This window comes from Panthera uncia, assembly GCF_023721935.1.
Source record: "Panthera uncia isolate 11264 chromosome A3 unlocalized genomic scaffold, Puncia_PCG_1.0 HiC_scaffold_11, whole genome shotgun sequence".
Classification (NCBI taxonomy): domain Eukaryota; kingdom Metazoa; phylum Chordata; class Mammalia; order Carnivora; family Felidae; genus Panthera; species Panthera uncia.
In genome coordinates, this window is record NW_026057578.1 from 20,861,095 (window position 1) to 20,885,040 (window position 23,946).

The following is a 23,946-nucleotide window of genomic DNA, read 5'->3' on the forward strand; positions in this document are numbered from 1 at the left end:
TTTTACATTTATATGTTTTTGAGAAACAGAGTGAGACAAAGCGTGAGCTGGGGAGGAGCAGAGAGAGAAGGAGACACAGAATCCGAAGCAGGCTCCAGGCTCTGAGCAAGCGGTCAGCACAGAGCCTGATGTGGGGCTGGAACCCATGAACCGCAAGATACGACCCGAGCCGAAGTCGGACGCTCGACCAACTGAGCCACCCAGGCGCCCCGTTCCCATTTCGATCAATATCACACATCAAGGAAGCGCTGAGCCCCCTCTGTCTGACTCTTGCTCCTGTAACCACGACACCAAAGGACACAGGGGACTAAGTTCATGTTTCGTGGTGAGCGAGGTGCTTTGAGCTGTGTGGCGACCAGACATTGCTCATGCTTTCCCCCTTTACTGAGGTTTATTCCGGTGGCCGGCAGGTAGGTAGCCAGGGGCGAGCCGCCCAGAGTAAGGCTAAGGACAGCCGTAAAGAAACCACGAAGGGACACGGGAAGGAGGAGGAGGAGAAAGGAGGGGGGAAGGGGTCACCTGTTCAGGCTTGTGTTCAGGTGCCACAGGCTCCCCGGTGACTAGTGCCCACGTGGAGGGGGCCCTCACAGGAGTGGAGGCAGTGTGGCTGCAGCCTCCGGACCCCCACGGGGGCAGGGGCAGCCCCAGCTGTGATGTCGTCCCCTCCTCCGGCCATGGCTACTCCTCTTCAGTGTTCGGCCTCTTCAAGGTTGGCCCCCAAGAGCAAGAAGTTCTGGAGAGGAGGCAAACAGGACACACAAGAAAGCTCACTTTGTGAGCAGCGTAGGAGAGGAGCTTCCCGAAAGGGGAACCCCCACTGGGTCTAGAGGCACGTTCTCACTTGAACCGAAACACCAGGTCAAGTGCAAAGGCCATGCCTTTAGGTCTTGGAGGTTGTTTGTTTTTTTTTTAATTTTTTTTTCAACGTTTTTTATTTATTTTTGGGACAGAGAGAGACAGAGCATGAACGGGGGAGGGGCAGAGAGAGAGGGAGACACAGAATCGGAAATAGGCTCCAGGCTCCGAGCCATCAGCCCAGAGCCTGATGCGGGGCTCGAACTCACAGACCGCGAGATCGTGACCTGGCTGAAGTCGGACGCGTAACCGACTGCGCCACCCAGGCGCCCCAGGTCTTGGAGGTTTTTAGAAACACTGTCCCTCTCAGCTGCCTGCCCCCCGGGAATTTATTTGCATTTCCCGATCTGCTGAGTTCTGGAAGACATGCATGAATGTCACTGTCCGTCCCCCAGAAGTTTTTTCTCCCAGGAGAACAATGTGCCTCTGGGTGCTGCCTCAGTTTACTCCCCTCGCATAATTAATTTATAAGGATGTAGTCTAGAATTACCTTGGAGTAAGAACATGCTATGAACACTGAAGACATGGGTGTCTCTGGAGTTATAAACTGTCATTGTCCCTGTCCCTGCCCCTGACGTGCTTCTTGCGCTAAAAGGCCTGGTCAGTTTTTCTCCGGGAACATCTCTTGCTGCTGTGGGAGGGAAGGCTGGCTGGTGGCCCAGTGGGGACTCTCACACCACCAAGGAAGTTCTGGCTCATCAACCCGGAAGTGGTGCATCTAATCTGACCCCTGTGCACGTTTTCCTCCTGCCACACATGGGTATAGGGCCCTCCACATTGTTGATGTGCAGTTAAGGTGTTTGAACTGACTTACTGGGAACTGAGCCTTTCTGCACGAAGCCAAGATTCCACATAATCCAAACCTGCATCTGCACTCCAAAATTTAAAACAAAAATATTTGTCCCTATAAACATTAAGTCCAGGATATAAGTGGGAATCAGGGGCTCCCCCTAATATCTACCAGCCCCGAAAGCAGCCCTCCCAGGAGGCCTTAGGGCTCCCCATCCAGACCCCACGTCTCACTGACCTTGTGGACGTGGAGCTCCAAACTGTTGAGGTAGGTGTCCCTTGGCAGAGGCAGAGGGAAGCCCTCCTCAAGCTTTGCTGGAAGATAAACAGCAGAGAGACACGGGTTGGACGGAGAAGGCTGAGGACGTGTGGGGACACAGCTCACTGCATTGGCCGCTGGCCGGTGACAGGGCGGGCTGCTTTGAAATGCGGTAGGCTGCTGGATTCGGGGCCGGTTTTCTGTGGGGAGCGGGGCATGTAGATGAAAATGCCCGGCAAATGCGGCTTCCTCAGGAGGGGACAGATGTGGACAGCCTCCACCAGCCAGAGCGGCCGGGATGGGACATGCTGTACTTATAACCAGGGACTCGTCCCCGAGGACCATCATCTCTGCCGCTCTCTCTTTTCCAGGATGACTTCCTGCTCTAACCTCGTGGTGGTAAAAGGCAGGTGGTGAGGCCAGCTGGAGAAGGCCGTGGTGTAGAAGGAGGCCTGCTGGTTCTCCGGCAGCTACTGGGCCAAGCGCTGCTTCCATCAAGGTCAAGGTCACTGAGCAAGTCAGTCACCCAACCTGGCCCTGGTGCCAACTCCAGATGTTCTCCAGGTGCTGCCTGGAATGCCCCTCCTCCCTTGGCCCAACTCCCTGTGCTTTGGGACTCAACTTGACCCTCACCTCCTGGAAGCCTGGACCGACCTCTAAGTCATGTTCAGTGCCTCCTCCTAGCTCCCACAGCACCCTGTGCTTCCTCTGTCAAGGCATTTGTCACGCAGGTTGTCACTGCCTGTTACACGTCTGCCTTCCCAACAAAGCGTGAGCTCCATGAGCGCGGGGTCCTGGAAGAAGAGGGGCTCAGCCTGGTAAGTGGCAGGCCGACTGATCCCTGACTCCTACAGAAAGGGTAGAATTCAACGTTTGCACGATAGCAGCTAGGCTTACCGTTGAGGGAGGGGTACAGGGTGTGCAGCGCGTAGTAATTGAGGATGGCTTCCATCAGATCCACCTGGCGGGGGGGGTGGGGGTGCACAGAGCAAAGGGAACAAACAGGATGTGAATGAAAACGAGTCCGAGGGAAGGACATCTGCCTGGCCCCCGCCTCCAGAAACACCGACATGCCACCCCACTCCCAAAGCAGGTTGGCTGCCGATGAACAAACAGCTCCTTACTCCCGATCTCCTAAACCCCAGTCTCTGACCTTCCTTCGCCATCAGGACGTACAGGCTCATCTTATGGCAACCCTGGACCTGAACTGCCGTCGGGATATTTCGTGGTTCTTACTCCACTCGGTGCAAACACTTTAAAATTTTGCTGCAGAAGTTTTAATGTGCTTGGTGATAGAGCGCTGCCCCAGATCCCCCTGAAAGAGTTAGCTAAGCTATGCTGGACACCCCAGATTTCCTGTCAAAAGTTCTCACTTCTGAAGCCCATCAGCTCTAAGGGCTTTGGGTAAGGTGTTGTGGACCTGGGCTCCTATTATCATGGTATCAAGACACTGAATATATACCGAGAGCTTACTCTGTGTGAGGCACTTTGTCAAAGGGTCTTACTAACTTCATTGCCCCACGTCACGTGATAGCTCCCATTCAAAGTAGCTGGGGTGGGTATCAGTATTCCCATTTTACGGTCAGGGAAACTGAGGCCCAGAAAGGTTAAGTCATTTTCCTCACGTCACGCAGTAACCCAGCGGCACATCTGGTAAAAGCGCCCAGATCTATCTTCCTTCAACGCTCTTGATGTCCACGTCCTGTTGCCTCCGTTGGCCCTCAGGCAACGCCCTTCTTGGAGGATTAACTTTTAGACACAGCATCCGTTTCCACGATGCGTCTTCTGTGGCCTCCCCTGCCCCACCCCACGCTGAATCCCTGCTCGGAGAACACACAGAAGAGGTGCTGGGGAAAACAACTCACGTTGAAGTAACGGACGTTGGAGTGTTTCAGTTCCAATTTCAGCTTACTGCGTGGAGAAAGAGAGGCACGGGTCACCGCGAGCCGTGACCGCTACTTCCTCGCCATTACCCGAGGGGAGCACCCAGTGCCCACGGGCAAGGCTGTTTCCCCGGGGGCCTGGGCACCCCAGCGTTTCTCTGCAGTGTGGTCCCTTTAAGGCCTTCAAGCATGCCCGGTGATTTAAGAAGAAGCGACGTTGTTAAAAATAAGCTGGCAGAGCATCTGCAACAATTTACATAAATTATGACGATACAAACACTGACTGGAACAAGTGGGATACAAAAAGTAATGCTCTGCTCGGCCGATTATGTAAAACGGCACAAAAAATGGAAGGAAGCGGGAAACTATTACTACGTGGCAGGGTTAGGGGGGATTCGGGGTGGTTTTCTTTTACACCTTTGCAATTTCCAACTTTTTCTTGCCATGAGCACGCGTTATTTGCATGATAATTATGCAAACAATTATCATTGTTCTTGTCTGGGAACAGACAATATTGTTCCGGGGGGACCTCGGTTGCTGTCGCTGTAGCAGCCAACCCCCCCCCCCCCCCCCCCCCCCACCTTTGAACCTCCCGGCTGCTGGCCGGGCTCTCTTGTTCAGGGATTCTAACTACCCTGGGCTGATCTCTGCTTTCTTCTCATGGGGCAGAATCGTTCTGCTAATTCCTTGATGAAACCACTGTGTGAGGTCCTCTTACGTCGTCCCTCATTTTGTCGTCTCTCCACAGCCCAAGCCGTTGTCTGTCCGCTCGGATACTGCGACCCCCGCCCCACCCCCACCCCCACCCCCCCGCCCCAGGCCAGGTTTATGCATAAACTCAAATTCCGGGACCTCTGCACGGCCCACATGTTCACCATGGGCTTCTCTGTTTAAAGGCCTCTAAAGGAGATGTTCATCTTAATGGGGTCAGTGCACTTTATCAGCCAACACGCATCTAGCCCCGAAGCCCGGAATCAGTTCCTCTGACGCACCCGCTGCACCTGTTCCCCAGCAGGCAGCAGCACCCAGAGCGAGTGACACACGGGACACAGGTGAGGGCTCCAGATGGAGGACACCGCCAGGGGAAGCGCCAGCCCTCGCTGGGGATATACTCCCTCCCGCCCAAAGCCTGCATCCCTCCCCCCCCCCCCCCCCCCCACTGGCCCCCTGGTTAGGTAAGGACTTGCCTACTGACTGGGTGTCTGGACAGGGGAGCAGCAAGGAGTGGCTGGGGCGTCTTTAACCCTGCATCCCAAATCTCCCTTTCTCCTGTGCAGGTTGCTGATAGTTTTTCTCAATCTTTTATACAAAGTCCCTGCAGAGCCCCGCGTCTTCCAGGTAGATTACGGTTCCTAAGTTATCCCTTTGCGGAAGTCCGGCTCCTCCACTGACGCCTGAGAGGGGACAGGGAAGCATGCCTTTCATGCATGCCATGTCAACATGCCTTTCCAAAGGGGCACCTGGATTACAGGATAGGCCAGCCCCTGTGGAGATCTCTGTTTCCAAGGGTCAATGCCAGTCCTATCAGCGAACAGACTAGATGCTCTAGCCACTGCCGGGTTCTCCCCATCCTGCCCTATTTCCTCCCCTCATCCTGCGGCCTCTTACCTGCCCGTGGTCACCGAACCAACGATCCTGCCGGAGCTCACACTGATGATGGCGGAGATGTTGGTCGTCTAGAAAAGCAAAGGGGGGTAACCCAGACTCCCAGCCCATGTAGAAGTCCGGTCGGCTCCCAGTCCAGGAGAAAATGCTTCAGAAATAGAAGCCACGGGGGGCGCCTGGGTGGCCCAGTCGGTTGAGCATCCGACTTCAGCTCAGGTCACGATCTCACGGTTCGTGAGTTCGAGCCCCGCGTCAGGCTCTGGGCTGATGGCTCAGAGCCTGGAGCCTGCTTCCGATTCTGTGTCTCCTTCTCTCTCTGCCCCTCCCCCCTTCATGCTCTGTCTCTCTCTGTCTCAAAAATAAATAAACATTAAAAAAAAAATTAAAAAAAAAGAAATAGAAGCCACGGCGGGATGTGGAACATGTAGGTGAAAAGGGGCGACCCGAGGATTGTGGGCTGGGGATGCAGAATGTTGGTGGCTCCCCAGCCGATTTTAAGAAAGGTGAGCTGGGGTTTTAGAGGTCTTAATGGAAGCATCAAGAAGGGGAAATAAGCCGGAGCTAAAGACACAGAACATTCGAATAGGGAGACCGTCCACCGACAAGTATGACTGGGCTTTGAAGCAGGCTACTAAGAGAAGTTCAGAGAGTCCCTGAGCCCTAGGGACATTTAAAGATACCAGCAGCCGACCCGTCGAGGGGTGGTCCGTCGAGGGGTGCGGTTGAACCAGGCAACATCTAGGGTGGTTCGCTATTCTGGATTTATGTCTCTTGCCAAATTTGGGGAATTCCCAGCCATTATTACTTTGAGACTCTGAAGACATGAAGGTGAGATCTTTTGTCGGAGTCCCACGGGGCCCTGAGGCTCCTTACGTCTGTTCAGTCTGTGGGTTCGGACTGGCTCATTTCTATCACCCTATCTTTTAATTCACTCCTTTTCTCTATTCCACTGACACACCCCGGCAGGGGTGTTGGGCATGTTGGTATAGCCTTAAGCGAGTTATGGATTGTCTATAAGTTTTCTGTCTTACGAGGCTGTCCCGTTTTTGGTCCTTTGGCTAGAGACAGGAGGATGTTGTTGGGGCTCTTTTTTGCTTGTGCCTGGGAGTGTTTCCACCTTGCCCCAAATTGAACTCTGTAGGGCAAAAAGAAAACCCAGGGCACTCATCATCATGCCGTTCCTTCGATCCTGAGGCCCCTGGCCCATCCACCTTTTTCTCTCTGCCTTTCAGAGTTTTCTTGTTTATTTTATATGTAATGTGTGAGGTTTTTGGTTGTACTCAGCAGGAGTGGGGGAAATGGACATCTATCTAGCCCATCTTCCCAGAAGCAGAAGTGTTTTGCCCCTTTTGAAATTGGATTGTCATTTAAAATTTGTTAATGTTTATTCATTTTTGAGAGAGAGAGACGGAGGGGGTGGAGAATGAGCGGGGGAGGGTCAGAGAGAGAGGGAGACACAGAATCGGAAGCAGGTTCCAGGCTCTGAGCTGTCAGCACAGAGCTCGACATGGGGATCGAACTCACGAACCGTGAGATCATGACCTGAGCCAAAGTCGGACGCTTAACCGACTGAGCCAACCAGGCGTCCCTGGCTTGTTGTTTTTATGACTGACTTGTAAGAGTTCTTTATATATTCTGGAAGCACATCCCTTCCCATATATATGCTTTGCAAACATTTTCTCTCTTTCTGTGGGTTTTCTCACTTTTTTGAATTATGTCCTTTGAAGCACAGAAGTTTTTAATTTTGGTGACGTCCAATTTACCCATTTTTTAATTTTGTTGTTCATGCTTTTGATTTGCCTCTTAGAAGCCTTTGCCTAACCCAAGGTCAAGAAGATTTAATACTGTGTTTTTTTTTCTGAGAGTTTTGTATTTTTCGCTCCCACCTTTGGGTTGGGGTCCACTTTTAGTCAATTTTTTGTGTAGGTATAAGGAAGGGGTCTGATTTCATTTTGCATGTGGATATCCAGTTGTCCCAGCACCATTTCTTAAAAGCTTCTTTTTGGGGCACCTGGGTGGCTCAGTCGGTTAAGCGTCCAACTCTTGATTTCGGCTCAGGTCGTGATCTCATGGTTCATGAGGTCGAGCCCGGTGTTGGGGAGACTGCTTGGGATTCTCTCGCTCTCCTGCTGTCTCTGCCCCTTCCCCACTAGTGCGTGTTCTCTCTCTCAAAATAAGTAAACTTAAAAAAAATCTTATTCTTCCTCTGCTGAATTGCCTTGGTCCCCTTGTTGAAAATCATTTGGCTGTAAATATGGTGATGTATTTCTGGATTCCTAATTCTATTCCGTTGATCTGTATGTCTCTCTTTGCACCAGCACCACACTATCTTGATTACTGTAGCCTTCTAGTAAGTTCTGAAATAGGGAAGTAGGAGCTCTACAGCTTGTTTTTCTTTTTCAGGATTGTTTTGGCTATTCTAGGCCCCTTGAGTTTGCATATGAATTTTAGGATCAGCTTGCCGAAAAAAGCCAGCTGGGATTTTGATAGGGATTGTGTTGAACGTGTAGCTCAGTTTGGAGAGTATTGCCATCGTAAGACTTCTTTACATTTTATACCTTCTTTAAAAAGGTAATTTAATGATTTTTATTTATACTAATTTCAGAAGGGTTGTGCTTTAAATCAAACACGTTTTTATAGCAAATGTAAGAGTGCGCAAGCTAAAATTGTCCAACGTAGCTGGAGGGAATGACTTTTAAGCTTTCTCGCAATTGTGACAGTGTATGATGTGATTAAGTATGCCCTTGGGAAGCCTGAAATGCAAGGTCCCCTCACGCTGCTGGCAAGAAGAAGCAGCCTCCAGCGTCTACGAACTGTGCAGTCTCCCGGTCCTTCAGAGGAGGGAGAGGCTTACACCGTGGCAGGCGGAACCCCTTGCTCCTCTGGGGAGCTGGGATCAGACTTACCACCCTGAGTTCGAAGAGTAGCTTGCGCTCAGAGGAGGTGGGCAGGAGAGCAAAGGCCTGGATGTCTATCACTGGACTGAGGGTCACATTTCCAGGGGTGAACATCAGGAACGGGGCCGATTCGGGAGACGTCTCGAGCTCTAGCTCCGTATTGGGGTACAACCTGGCCAGCTGGAGAAAGAGGGCAGAGACTCAGGGGAGGGCGGGAGACAGACAGAAGGAGCCCGAGCTGTATCAGGGAAGGGCAGGTGGGCAGATCCCCAAAGTCCAAACTTCCAAGGGCCTTTGACCAGCAGTGGAAATGTGACAGGAGGGCGGGCATTGTGTTTTCCAGAACTCTTTCCAATAGACAGGTGTTGTGATTGGAAAGTGTACTCTAATAAAGTGAGAGACACCCCCAGTGGGCACGCTCCAGTAACAGCGATGGTCGCCATACTGCTGCCTATGCGGGCCAGCTTGTGTTGACTACAGTGTAAATTTGGGGCTGGGGCTGAATTGCCTGGTTCAAGAGAGGGGGCACCGATTGTTCTCCACTGGGCTTCCGCCACTTTTCAGCTACGCTTTACATAAACGTCAAACAAATATCAATTAGTGGCCTAGCCCCAAATTATGAGCCGGCCCGATGTGCCCTCCCCCCTTGTGCCCCAGAAAGATCTTATACATTTGCGCTGGTTCGGTGCTATCATCTCCCATGTGACCCTCCCAGCGACCCGGCGGGTCAGGTATTATTATTGTCCCCGTTTGACAGACGAGGAAACTGAGGCCCGACGAGACGGAGTTCCAGAGTTGGAGAGTTCCAGAGATGGAGAACTCTCTCTAGAGTTCCAGAGATGGAGAACAGCAGACCCAGGGTTCAAACACAGGCAATCAATCCGAATCCAGATCCTGAGACTTTATGCCACAAGGGGTCAGAGAATGATGGGACTGGTGCATGCAAAACCTAATAGCTTTTATCTCTACCCACCGTTCTAATAGGTAAGCTGTTTGGAGGAAGTGTAGGCACAGCTCATGGCCACGCCAATACAATCTCCGCATCTGGTCTAGGTCGAGGGGTTGCCTTATACTCCGAGATTAGTGTTCGCGGGTCTTACCTGAGGAATAATGGCCCGGAATGAGTTGGTGTGCAGGTGGATTGGAGAGTCCAGGGGAATCTGCAGTAGAAGAAGCAGGAGGCTGCTTGAGACGCAGGACACGATGTGGACTTGGAGGTCAGACAGCTTGGGTTCAAATACCGCTCCTGCCAGCTTTTTGGCGGACTACTTTCCGGCACCCCTTGCTAGGTCCTGTGCCTGGAAAATGGGGATGATCATGATAGCACCCGCCGAGCAGAGCGTGCGAGGATTGAATGAGACCATGTGTGGGCAGAGCGCTAAGTGCCTGGAAACCCAGTAAACTCTTAACAAAAGTCGGTTTTTGTTGTTCATAGTTTCTCAGGATGCTCCCCTCAAGGGCCAGTGAGGTCTCGTAACCAGCGCGACCTGGATTTAATCTATTGCCAGAGATGACTGGCCCCCCAACCTCTCTTATGGTGCCGTCCTCTACTGGCCCCAATGACTTGCTGATTTTCCGGCTTGGCGAACGCTGCCTGCACCTGCACGCAGCCCACCTTGCTGGATCTCTCCTCCCTCACGATCCCCTCTTTCCGCGGGCTGCTCGTATGGACTCATCATAGTGCTTGGCTGTGGGGGTGCGAGGCTCAGACTTCAGGGGGTCCACTTCCAGGAGGGGGGTTGGCTGGCAGCATCCTGCTGTCTCATTCAGGCCCCACACCGTTCGTGCTGGGGCCACACTCTCCCGGACAGCCCTCAGCCCCCGGCGGAGAACAGCCAGGGTGTATGTAGATCTGGAGAATTTGGTGGTCACAGGCGGGATTAAGACAATGAGCCAGAGGCAGGGGCGCCTGGGTGGGTGAGTCGGTCACGCCTCCGACTTGGCTCGGGTCACGATCTCACGGTTTGTGGGTTTGGGGGCCCTCCAGCACTCCTACCCAGCGCGCCCGCCTGCCCCCTCCTCCACGGTGTCGGGACTGCATCTCCCGCTGAGGGCTCTCCCTTCCTACTCCCCCTTCCTCTCCCCTTTATCCTTCACGGGCGCTGCCCCGCATCCCTCTCTCCCAAGTCCAGCTCCGCCTTGGGATCCGCCACTCGGAGGACCAGACAGGTTACCGCAGAGTCTGGCTTACGTTTGAAAGCACCACCAACAGTAGCTTATCTGTATCGTGGGTCAGACACCGCGCTCTTTACAGATCCCTGGGGAAGAGGCAGCTCTGGGATCCACATGCACAGACGGAAACTGAGGCACAGCCTGGATTTGAACCCACACGGCAGGTTTCAGATGGCACGTTCTTTCCCTGAACACCGCTAACCTTGGTCTACTGTCCTGCCTGACGCTCTCTCCTGGGACCCCCAGGCTCCTCCTTCTCTTACTCACGTGCTGGTTTTGGATGGTGAAATTCATGCGCCCAGCCTGGTGGTAAACCCGGCTGGCTGTGTTGAAGACATGCTCGGAGACGGCAAAGTAGACCGAGTGGTCCTGTTTCTCAGGCAGCCTGATGGGAGGAGCATCGAAGGGGGCTGGGGAGCGCCAGTTTCGGCCAAAGAATTCACCCTGGAGACAGAGGGACACATCACCCACCTAAGGTTCCTACCAGAGAGGGTGCCCGGCAGAGGCATCCAAAGCCTGCCTAGGGAAGTCTCCTGCGCCCTGGGTGGTGGTTCCTCTCCAGAATGTGGGCCTGGGGTCCTGAAAGTGTCCTTCTGGCCCCACAATATTTAGACCCTGACAACCGTCCCAAATCTCCCTGTTATCGAGCTGGGTGGGGAGGTATGTGCCATGTTCTCCCAGGCTCAGGATGTGGCACGTGGAAAGCATGTGGGAAGCATGGAGTCTGGAGATTAACTGTATCCGTTTGAACCCTGGCCTGCCACTTACTAGCTCTGGGACTTTGGGTGAGTCCCCAGCTTCCTTGTGCCTCGACCGCTTCATTTGCCGAATTAAGATGGGGCCAATGGTTTCTAGGTGGCGTAAATTTTAAATAAGTTAATATTCGTACAAATACTCAGCATCTGGCACATAGTAAGGAGCAGATGTGTTCGGTTCGTAAATACGATTGGAGGAGGCTGGCGCTCTAGGGCCTGGCTCAACCCCCCGGGGAATCCTGGAGGAGACTGGAATCAAGAGAAGGTATATTACTTTCCTGTTGCTGCTGTGGACACTGGCCAAGGATGGGGACTTATAGGCAGATGGACTAGAGAAGGAGGGGAGGAGCCGACTCTGGGAGGTAGAATTGATTTTCTGCTAGTCCTGAGCTCTAAAGTCCCCTCTCCACAGCAACTTACCTTGAAGGGTGTGTCTATGACTTGAGAAGTCACTTGGGGAGCTCCTACTAAACTGTAGTCAATACCGGCAACCTGGTCAATCATGGCGATAACTGTGGAACAGGAAAGAGACAGCGTTATGAATAGGGTAGTCAGACACAGTTGTGTGCGTTGTGCACTGCACAGTTTCAGGGCTCTCCTTTCACGTGGACTTTTGTCTTTGGAGAATGGACATGGGGCTGGGGCCGACCCATGGTACCTTCAGTCACAAAGAGAGTGCTGTGTGCATCCGTTCACTCGTTCATTCAATGTTTACTGAGCATGTGCTATGTGCCAAGTGTAATGCAAGAGGCTGATGAAACAGCGGAGCGAGAGAGCCCAAATCCCTGTCCTTTGACAGTCCAGGGTGGGGAGGAAGATAGGGAAAGACAATCAAATACTCGAGCAAATAAATGCAAAAGTGCAACTCTGTTAGGTAGCGTAGGTCCCTTGGATGGTATCAGCCGTATAATAGAGGGCGAAATAGGGGGTTGCAGCTTGATTTGGACAGGGAGTCAGAGGAGGGGTTGCTTGGGCTCTGATCTGAAGGAGGAGTGGGTGTTGACTCAGTGAAAGGGGGGTGGAAGTGGGGCAGGACATTCCTGGCAGAGGGAACGATATGTGCAAGGACGTTGTAGCAGTACAGAGCGTATTAGAGGCACGTAGGGTGTATTAGAGGAGTTGGCGATGTTAGAGGCATATCGGGACTGTGTGGCCGGCCACATTGCCGGACCACGCAAGGCCTTGTCACTCGAAGCTGGGCTCAGTGTCCTGCGAGTCAGAGGAATCTTTGCTAGGTCCCAAGAAGAGGGGGAGACCCGGCCTGATTGTAAAAGGTCCCTGTGGCAGCCAGAGGGGCAGGGCTGGGTGGACCCCCGGCCCTACGCGGGGAGTTCAGAGCATCCCTGTTTCGTTAAAGCAGCCAGGGCAGAGCCGACCCGTGATTCTCCCATGCGTTTGTCATTCTCTGCCCACCTCGTGCTCCCGGCAGGTTTCTGAGTCACTACCCTTAACCTCCTGAGTCCCCCACCTCCGGTAGAGACCCCCGAGAGAGGGGGTTACCCCGTATTCAACTCTAAGGTGGAGAGGTCCTTAGGGGGGAAAGTTCTCCCGGGGCTCTTGGGAAATGATGGTGATGGCTCCAGGGGTACCAGGTGTCCCGGCATCTGATGGCACCCAGAGAAGGGAGGGGACCTCCAAACCTGGCAGCGTCCGGAGATAGGGCTCCAGGTGAGAGGCTGTTGACTTCCGGACCATTTCGCAGATCTGTCCAAAGTGCGTGAGAAAGTCAGGTGAGTCTCCCTCTACCCTCTGTCTCCTTGGCCCTGCCCTTCCCCCCACCACCCTCCAGGAAACCTGGGTTATCTCCCCACCCTGTAGGTAGGTGTGTGAGGGGGGGAGGAGCGTGTCGAAAGGGAGAAGAGGCCGCTACCTTCATCAACACGCAACACTTGGTCACTGTGCCATTTGGGCTGGGCCACACACGGGGGCCCAGCTTAAGTTTCTAGACTTTTCTGGAACCCACGTTAAAAGTGGATGGTGGCCAAGTCTGGCCCCGGGGTCTGCCCTTGTCATGGTCCTCAGTTCAATGTCTTGGCAGCTGAGGGGCAAGAAGTGTAGTACGTAGACGTGCTTATTAGAGAGCGAGGGGTAAAGCAGAAGAGCCGTTAGGTGCAGGAGGCAGCTCTTGAACCAGAGGCTCCAGCCCCTCCTTCCTCAGCCCCTTGGCTTCCTCTTCTTGCTCTGGCTCCCGGCTACCTGGGAATAAGGGATCCTACGGAGCAAGGTGCTTGGTCTGCAGGCAGTACTGATGAGGGCCACCAGAGGGCCCCAAAGCAAAGCCAGAAGGAGAGTCCTGAGACCAGTTCCTCAGTGGCCACCAGCCTGCTCCCAACGTCCAGAATTCCGGCTTGCACGATCCCAGAAGTCCCTAGTCTTCCGATTTCCCACCTTCTGCTATTCCTACACCACCTCTCTGACTTGGCCTTTCTCACCTCTTCATTTACTTAATGTTCACTTTGCATCAAGGGGCCTTTCAAGAATCACATACACGTAATAAAAAATACAGAAATGTTATAGCACTTGTCAGCGAAAAGCTGGCCTCCCTTGGCATACACACGATATAACTGGGAAAAAAGAATACAAGGGATTGAAAAAAAAAAGCCAGGCTGGATACGGCTGCCTCGTTGGATAATGCTCCCTTTTTTTTTTTTTGTGAGAAGCGTTCAGGATACATTGACCCCAAACGGAGACTTCCCCTTTGATGAAAGAGGGAGAGGACTGCAAAGGGGATCACTCGTTCACGCCATCATTCTGCATGATGCAATACCGAGGCTCCACAATCACTTAAAATCAACACTTTGTTTGGGGGAAGTTTCCCCACTTTGGGAGCCACTGTTTTGTGCAAACTCCAAGCCAGCTTGCATCAGGTGGGCCTGACCTGGCCTCTCCCGGAGCACAAGGAAAGGGCAGCGCCACCCAGGAAGCTGGCCCTGCTGGGGCCTGACCTCGCCCACCCCAAGCCCCTGGGTCAGAGGTCCTCTCTGTCTTCATATCTCTATCTGCACCCTCAGTCCTGTGGGGGCCGCAGCCAGGGCTCCCATCCCGGGAAACTGACCAGTCCTTGGGCTCAGCCTCTCCGACACCTGCCCCATTCCCCACTGGACGCAGGGTATCCAGATTTTTCTGGCCCATGTTTCCTATATTAGCTGGGCAGAGACCACAACTTGCCTCTGACCTCAGCCTGCTGCACAGGGCTCCTGGGGCATACATGGCAATGAAAATAGCCTCGTGTCAGTTCCTCTGCCCTTCCTCTGTATGAGACACTCGTCAGTGCCTGTGTGCATGATGTCATACGGTCCTCCCACCAGCTTTTCAGTGTAGACGCTGTGATTATTTCTGTTTTGTAAATAAGAATCCCAAGGCTCAGGGGCGCCTGAGTGGCTCAGTTGGTTAGGTGACTGACTTCGGCTTGGGTCATGATCTCACAACTCATGAGGTCGAGCCCCGCATCGGGCTCTGTGCTGACACCTCGGAGCCTAGAGCCTGCTTCGGATTCTGTGTCTCCCTTTCTCCCTGCCCCTCCCCCACTCACACACACTTTCTTTCCTTCTCTCTCTCAAAAATAAATGAAACATTAAAAAATTAAAAAAAAAATCCCAGGGCTCAGAGAGGGTAAGCCCGTTAACCACAGCATCCCAGTCAGACAAGTTGCAGAGCTGGGATTTAGACCCCAGAGGTCTGGCTGCAGGACTCATGTGGTCAAGAGCAAAGATTCTGGGAGGTGAAATGCAGTTGAGAAATGAGTCTCAGCAGTAATGCTGGTGAGTGCTCTGAGCACATCCTGTGTGCCGGGAGCGCTAAGTGGTTATCGAATCAAATCCTTACCAGCCCCTTTCAAGGTAGGGCTCATTGTCCCAATTTTACAAATGAGTAGAGTGAAGTTCCAGGGGGTCCTTCAGTGTGCCCAAAGACACACACCAGGTAAGTGGAAGAGGCACTCCCAAGAAGAGGCACGCTTTGCCTCCAAGGCTTTTTCCGGAGGTGAGAGGTACTGAAGATCAGCCCCACTATGATTTTCAATATGGTGCATTTGGGGTGGGGGGAGGGTGAGCCATATTTAAGAATATTTAAGAATGAGTCATATTTAAGTTTCACCTTAAATATGGTGGAAAAGATATCCAAAATTTTTCCTAAAAAGTTTTGGATTTGGTTTGGCATTCATTTAAATCCTTAGAACACCTGGACTTGATTTTTGTGTATGGTGTGAGGGAAGGATCCGACCAAAGTCACTCGTCCGTATGTCGTAATATTATCTACAACTAGATATCAAACGCTCTGCCAGGTACAAATGCCAATTTAGCGTATGTGGTCCCACAAACTTAGGAAAGCCTTGAAGTTTGCTTTTGCACAATAAATGAAGAAAGTTTTATTAAGCACATTCAAATGACAGCATACTTAAGAGGCAAGGCTCTTTCCGAATATCAAATATGTACCTATGTACGTGCCAAACCGTCCTTGTATTAATCACAAATCTACTTATCCTTTTGCTTACCTTTTGTTCCAAGATGTTTTTGAAATTGTTTTCAATTCTTTTATGGAAGAGGTTCAGGATCCAGCTGGAAAAAAAGAGGAAAGAAGTCAGGATCCACTTTGTGATTAACTAGGACTCCAAAAAGGAGGGCCATTCGCGGGTCTGATCTTCCCCCACGTTGTCCCAAGAAGGGACCCAGCCAGATGAGGAACTCTCATGTACTCTTAGTGGGAATGTAAATTAGTGCAACCATTCTGGAGAAAGTATGGAGGATCCTCAACAAATTAAAAATGGAACTACCATATGACCCAGCAATTCCACCTCTAGGTACTTATCTGAAGAAACTGAAAACGCTAACTTGAAAAGTTATCAGCACCTCTGTATTACCTACAGCATTATTTATAATAGCCAAGATATAAAAACAACCTAAACGTTCATCAAAGGATGAATGAATAAAGAAAATGTGGTACACACACACAGACACACACACACACACACACACAGACACACACACACAGGAATATTAGTCAACCATAAAAAAGAAGGCTGTCTTACGATTTGCAACAACATGGCTGGTCCTTGAGGATATTACGCTAAGTGAAATAAGTCAGACAGAGAGAGACAAATACCATACGTCTCCCTTATGCGTGGAATCTAAAAAAACCCACAACAATCAAGCTCATAGGTACGGAGAACACATTGGTGGTTGCGGGGGCAGGGGGCAAAATGGGCGGAAGAGGTCAAAAGGGATAAACGTCCGTTACAAAACAAATAAGTCATGGGGCTATGACGTACGGCGTGGTGACTATAGATAATAATGCTTTATTGCATATTTGAAAGTTGCTAAGAGTAGGTCTTAAAAGTTCTCATCACAGGGGCGCCTGGGTGGCTCAGTCGGTTGAGCGTCCGACTTCAGCTCAGGTCACGATCTCGCGGTCCGTGAGTTCGAGCCCCGCGTCGGGCTCTGGGCTGATGGCTCGGAGCCTGGAGCCTGCTTCTGATTCTGTGTCTCCCTCTCTCTCTGCCCCTCCCCCGTTCATGCTCTGTCTCTCTCTCTGCCTCAAAAATAAATAAATGTTAAAAAAAAAAAAAGTTCTCATCACAATAAAAATACGTGCAACCCTGCGTGGTGACAGATGTTAACGAGACTCACTGTGGTGATCATTTCACAATCTATACAAGTATCGGGTCACTGTGTCGTACGCCTGGAACTACTATAACGTCATGTGTGAATTATACCTCAAGAAAAGAAAAACAAGCAGAGTAAGGTCCATTCTCTATACCCTACAAAATCCACTGAACAACTTACCTGGCAGTTTAGCAAGTAGTTATTCATTCAACAAACATTTACTGAGCGCCTCTGATGGGCCAAGCACTGAGTTAGGTGTTGAGGGGCCACTGGTGAATAACCTCCTGGGCTCATGCTGTGAGTCTAACCCACTTCAGGTAAAGCTGCTCTCAGAGAAACCCTCCCCACCCCAGGTAGCACTCGGTGAGAATTGTGCCCCCAAACAGACATCCCACGCTATGTGCTCTCCCGGGGTGAGGGTAAGAGGTTGTGGGAAATGAGTGAGTCCGTGGAATCATGTCTGGTAAAATTTTTTCTCCCATAGATTTTTCTTTGCCATTCAATGCTTGCTGATTGGGTGATGTGTATTATGAATGTAGGTATATTATAAATTCATGCAGTAAAATCGGACACAAGTATTCCCTGGGATTCTGCAGAACGCATCTTGAACTTTCCAGGGTTCTGTCCCCTGAGCAAGCCCCAGGACTCATAGCCTGGGCGAACGTTGGCCCCCTGGGTGGATCTGAATGATGCTGGCTGTAGAGAGCACGGCTGGAGTCCCTGACAGCTGTGGGTGGGGTGTTGCTTCCAGAAAAGCCCACCCCCTCTGACACCTCTGAGGACCCCTCCAACACTGAGTAGAAGCATAACAGACTGAAGCAGTAGGAAACTTTCCTTGGGTCACAGACTTCATAAAGTCATCCTGGCCCCATTCTTCCTCTTGTTGCCCAGATTCGGTCCAACTCCTAAATCTGTCACATGCCCTTTCCCCCACGTCCCCTGCCATCACCTGCCTGGGACATTATCGTCTCTCACCCGGACAACTGCCTCTCTCCTCTCTGGTCTCCCTCCACTCACTCTGCCCAGCTCTAATCTCCTAGGGAGTGATCTTCTAAAAAAAGCCAATCTGATTATATCACTGCCTTTCTTAAAATCCTTCAATGGCTCCCCGCTGCCTGATGTTGGGATAAAGACTAGAGTCTGGCTCCCGCCTATTCCTTTCGCTCTTTCTAATTAAGCACCACCCCTTCAGGTATACTGGCCTCCGATCCCTTTCTGGGAAGTACAGACTTTTCATGCCTCAGGATCTTTGCACATGTTTCTTCCTCCACCGGAGAAGATCCCCCTTCCTCCTCTTTTGCTAAGAATCAAGGCTCGTTTCAGATATCCTTTCTGTGAAGAATCTGTCTCTGCCCAAATTATATTCACAGCATCTGGACTCTCTCCTTATAAGTGTGTTATCACAACTATGTTGAAAGCAATTCAATAGATATTAATATACTTTATGTCTCCTTCCCCCTACTGGAATACGAATTACACCAAGGTGGGGACCCTGTGTGTTGTGTATCATCTCGTATTCCTAGCATTGAGCTCAGGATCTGACAAATAATAAGGGATCAATAAATATTTGTTGAATGAACAATTAAATAGTTACCAACTCCCCACTTGGGTCAAGACCATGGGTAATCATACTTCTGTGTCCCTATCAGTGGCACCCACCCATGTAGCTATCACCACCATAACAAACTAGCTAAAATATTTCTCTGGCCGCCACTGTGTTCATCTCCATTGTGTGTGTGTGTGTGTGTGTGTGTGTGTGTGTGTGTGTGTGTAAACTACACAGAATTTCGTGGCTTTGTTCCTGAGAAATGGGGTATTATGCCCACCCAGTTAAAACAATACAGTAGTGGGGCCCCCCGGGTGGCTCAGTCAGTTAAGGGTCCAACTTCGGCTCAGGTCATGATCTCCTGGTTCGTGGGTTCGAGCCCCGCATCAGGCTTTGTGCTGACAGCTCGGAGCCTGGCGCCTGCTTCAGATTCTGTCTCCCCCTCTCTCTGCCCTCCCCCTGCTTGCACTCTGTCTCTCTCTCTCTCTCTCAAAAATAAATAAACATGAACAAATTAAAATTAAATAAATAAAACAATACAGTGTTTTAAAGCCATCCAGGCTCAGCTAAAAGTTTCCTTTTCCAAATGGCAGCCTTAAGTTCAAAGCCCCTCGTATTTGTGCAGAAAACATTTGTCAGTAGAGTAAATGCACAGCTAACGGTCTCTGGGCTTCCTGAAATACAAATGCCCCTGCAGCTGACAGGATTAAAGGACCCCATGTTTCTGTTGACATTTTTTCCCCCAACGTGGTCATCCAGCGAATTCATGTCTAGCAAAGAGGTGATTGGTTATTCATTCTGTTTGCCACCTCTCCCTTGCCAGTTCCCTCTGCTCTCCTCTGTGTCCTGGGGGCTGGCCTCTGGAGATTCATCCCTCAGGCTCCCCTGCTGTCTGGCTGATGAGGGGGCACAGGCAGGAATGAGCGAGGGGTTGGGGTATTTACCGGGTGTGTCCCTGCTGTGCCACAGGGACAGGGTGTGTGAGTATACCTGCCCCAGGGCCCCTTCTCCAAGGTTCCAGCTCTTTCTAGGCTCTGGCAACACCCTTCCCTCCCCTTTCACCTTCACCCCTAGGGGTGGTAACAGCTCCCTACTGTCGTCGGTCTCCAGGAGTTTCAACACCCCTTGTTGAACACCCCTGAGCCCTGTCCACACTCCAGTTAAGATTCTCTTCATCAGATTCTTATCAGTTAGGCCCTGTGTCCTGCCAGGATCTGGGTGATGCAGTGACAACCCCAGCGGAGGGAAGGCAGTCATCTGGGGACTGGCATTATTCATTCGATGTTCACTGAGCATCTCCTCCGGGCAAGTCACTTTGGAATCCTGGGTTGCCATTAAAGGCCCTCTTGCCCAGGTGCCGGCAGACTCCTTCTTAAAGGGCCAGATAGTGCACATTTTTGGCATCGCAGGCCACACGGTCTCTGTTGCAACGACTCAACTCTGCCCTTGCAGCGCTAAAGCAGTTGTAGACGACATGGGAGTAAGTGAGTGTGGCTGTGTGCCCATGGCTTTATTTACAAAAACACGAGGCAGACTGGATCGGCCTGCAGGTTCACTGACCTCTGATCTTGATGAACCTTAAATCTTGCTCTTATGCCCCACTGGGAGCATCCCTGGGTGGGCCGGATGTCGAGGCGTCTCCGAGAATCTCCAGCAAGCATGTGGAGTCTCTTACCTTAGAGATCCAGAAATGTCGATGCTGACGTGGCCAATGGAGTTGCTGCAGTGGGCCACAGAGGCAGTGGGTCGTCCAGACTGGTCCTTGCCCAAGTTCAGGGAAACCGAGATGGAAATGCCATCCACGTGCACGTCGAAAGTACCATCGAGGGTGCTGATTGGGAGAAATGGGAAGCAAATGTGTGATCGGTCCCCTGTAGGAAGAGGAGCCAATAGAATGCAGACCAGTCCCCAGTTCCCCACTAACTAGACCAGTCCCCAGTTCCCCACTAACTAGCTGTGTATCCTAACTGAGCCTCTACTCTGTCATGAGCTAAAACAGCGAGCATTTATTGAACATCTGCTGTGTGCCAGGCAGGCACGCTGCTAAATGCCTTACATCTGCTCTGTTATTAAATCCACAACTGCATCTATGAGATGGGTTAATATTGACCCCATTCTACAGATGATAAAATAGAGGCTTAAGGATAGTCACATCTGGGTCCTTCCTAGACGGGTTAAGAACCCAGAAATGGAAGCCCAGAGTGGGAGGCCCTGCCCTTGCCCAAGTCTCACCCAAATCCACTCACATGAAAGCCTTTTTCACCTTCCAGTTCCCGCTGACAGCCACGTAGTTATTGGACAAGGAGGCTGTGATCCCCTGCGTTGGGCGTAGTCTCAAATCCGAGTTCCTGAGCTCGAAGCGATGGATCTTCAGTCTGGAGAAGGAAGGCAGACTATCAAACCCAGAAAAGCCAGGTGCCCATTAGTCCTCCACACGAGGCTCTCGGCTCTAGGGTTGTTAGTGATTCGCTGGTTTTATGAATTTCTGGCTGCTTCACTATCCTCTACTTGGCTCTTCGGTTCTTTTAACACCTTGGAGAAAGTTCCCTATATTAGATTCCCTCCATCGAAGTTCCTCGTGTGGATTCTGCTTTTTCGGCTGGTCCGTGATGGATACAGTCACCCTACCCGGTACATACCCCCTCCCTGTGGCCATTTGAGTTCGTGGCTCTTGTCAAATCAACACTCATTAGTTCACTCAACCAACATCCATTGAGACCCTGTTCTGTGAGACCCGGTTCTAGGCACAGAGGACACAGAGATTCACAGCTCAGCCCTTGTCCTTGAAGAACTCCCAGTTGATGGCAGATCTGGACGTGTTAAGAAACTAAAAAGTATCTCACTGCGAAAACCAGATGCAAGGATACTGTAGGACTGTGGGAAGGGCTATTGACCTTTAAGTGGCATAGCCTGATCCCTCATCTGGGCAATCAGGAGAGTACCTGGGGGTCTCTGGCAGAACAAAAATCTAGGGGTACTTTCTATAGGACTGACCTCGCGGGGCTCATAAATGGTTTCTAAGGCTCTCCTTCCCATCCTGATGATTCAAGAAACATATAGAACCTTCCAGAAGCCCCACAAGAGCTGGCCGTGATCCTTTTGCCTTTAACCCAAGTGATGATTCCATGTTTATTTCCTCCCACCCCGTGAACCTAGGCCCCCATTCTTCTTCCTCCGCTGCCCCTGCAGTGGAGAATGGAGACCTCACCTGTAAAACTCATAGCTCACGCTTTTAATCCAACCGACTTTGAAGCTTCCTGAGAAATCAGGCAACTTGATCGTGGACAGCTCCTTCTTCAGGGTGGCTATTCCATAGCGGTGGGCTGAGGGGAAATGGGGGGAGTCAGCTCATTCCCTGGGAGGCAGCCAAGCGTAGCAGTCGGATGCCTGGGCTTTGAAATCACACGGCCTGGGATTGAATGTAGGACTTGTCATTTACTATTGGTGTGCTCCCAAGCAAGCCCCTTGAATTCCTTGAGACTCACTTCCCCCCACCCATACAATGGTAATAACAATGATACCACCCTATGCCTGAGAATGAAATTAGATCATGAATTCCAAGTGCCAGGTAAGTGGCAATTGTTATCTATTCATTCAACAAGGTCGTGGAAGCAATGATACAATACCGTGGGAACTTTTGAGGAATGAGTTACTGCAGTGTAGTCAAACCTTCGGGGTTTTCACCATCGCCTGGACCCTGTGTTAACCATGCAGATTCCCAGGCCTCGCTTCCGTCGGTAGTAGGCGGATCTTCGGAATCCACATTTTACCGTGTGTCCCAGCAATTCCAGGACAGTCCGCTGGCCCCCTGGGGAAAATGCCGGTCTAGCCCCACCCTTAGCCTCCGCTATTCAAGATGAGGAAACTGAAGCCCAGAGAGTGACATACCCAAGGTTTCTAAGATCCCTTGTCCTGGTTGCGACACCACTCTGGTGGGCAACAGCCGCACCAGAGGGATGGCCGAGCCCCTTACCGTAGTCCAGGCCTTTTCTGGTGATTCTGGCCACGAACCCAGGATTAGACGCCCCTTCTGCAAACCCAGAGACCTCCGCCAGCAGCAACAGGGCCAACACCACAGAGGACGGCCTGGCCATCATCCAGTTTTCAGCAACGTCCTGGGCAGAGGTTGGTCAGGCTCTCTCCGTAGGAGCCTCCCTTATTGAAGGTGACAGCAGAACTGAGGTGCTTATAAAGCCAGGGGCCAGAGGAGGAACTGAGCCAGCTGGAAGAGAAGACGGGGAAAGTTCAAGGCTTTGGGCCAGTCCCGTTTTTAGCAACTTGAGACGGGGAGAAAGTCGCCTGTGGAATCGTTTGAGGTTTATTTCTGGCCTAAGGGTAGCGGAAGTGGGACCACAACCCCCACCCTCTTCCTCTTCTAAACTCTCCTGCCCAGTGCTGCCAGAGGAGCCTTCCTGCCACACCTCTCTCGTGATGAACACCTCCATTCATTCTCCGTTATTTACAGACTGAAATGTCAACGCCCCGTTGTTTGGCTCTGGCGCGCCTCTCCAACCAGACCTTCCACTGCCTTAGCCCGCCAGGCCTGTGCTCTGGCTCCACGGGCCCCCCCGTGTTCTCCCCGCTGACGTCTTGCCAGATGATCTCAAGTCAGGCCACACGTACGACTGATGGATTCTGCGACTCTAGGCTCCAGACAGTTGTAAATTTTCTCTTGTTTTTTATTGTTTTTGTTTTTAATTTTAACGTATATTTATATCTTTATTTATTTTGAGAAAGAGAGAGAGAGAGAGAGAGAGAGACAACACAAGCAGGGGAGGGGCAGAGAGAGGGAGAGAGAGCGAGAAGCCCAAGCAGGATCCGTGCTGTCAGCGCACAGCCAGTCGTGGGACTCGCACCCACGGAGCGTGAGATCCTGACCTGAGCTGAAATCAAGAGTCAGATGCTTAACCGACTGAGCCACCTAGGTGCCCCTTGCCTACATTGCGTTAAAGCAACTTTATTAAGATATGATTTGTGTGCAATAAAACACGGACATTTTTTTTTTCTCTTTTTTTTTTAATTTTTTTATTTTTTTATTTTTTATTTTTTAATATATGAAATTTACTGTCAAATTGGTTTCCATACAACACCCAGTGCTCATCCCAAAAGGTGCCCTCCTCAATACCCATCACCCACCCTGCCCTCCCTCCCACCCCCCATCAACCCTCAATTTGTTCTCAGTTTTTAACAGTCTCTTATGCTTTGGCTCTCTCCCACTCTAACCTCTTTTTTTTTTTTTTTTTCCTTCCCCTCCCCCATGGGTTTCTGTTATGTTTCTCAGGATCCACATAAGAGTGAAACCATATGGTATCTGTCTTTCTCTGTATGGCTTATTTCACTTAGCATCACACTCTCCAGTTCCATCCATGTTGCTACAAAAGGCCATATTTCATTTTTTCTCATTGCCACGTAGTATTCCATTGTGTATATAAACCACAATTTCTTTATCCATTCATCAGTAGATGGACATTTAGGCTCTTTCCATAATTTGGCTATTGTTGAGAGTGCCGCTATAAACATTGGGGTACAGGTGCCCCTATGCATCAGTACTCCTGTATCCCTTGGATAAATTCCTAGCAGTGCTA

General features: G+C 51.2%; 1 protein-coding gene across 1 annotated transcript; it reads right to left on the minus strand.

Moving 5' to 3' along the window:
• Positions 1-20: 20 nt before the first annotated feature.
• LOC125936619 (lipopolysaccharide-binding protein-like) lies at positions 21-22,504 on the minus strand. Its single transcript, XM_049650807.1, has 16 exons — positions 22,335-22,504; positions 21,570-21,684; positions 20,608-20,736; positions 20,037-20,192; positions 15,708-15,771; positions 12,856-12,919; positions 11,636-11,727; positions 10,728-10,904; positions 9,389-9,448; positions 8,298-8,468; positions 5,395-5,462; positions 3,769-3,814; positions 2,801-2,864; positions 2,294-2,388; positions 1,883-1,959; positions 21-733 (listed from the first exon to the last, which is right to left on the minus strand). Exons 1-16 carry the CDS (start codon positions 22,456-22,458, stop codon positions 679-681), a joined length of 1,557 nt encoding a protein of 518 aa, XP_049506764.1. The 5' UTR covers positions 22,459-22,504; the 3' UTR covers positions 21-678.
• Between the last annotated feature and the right edge of the window lie 1,442 nt (positions 22,505-23,946).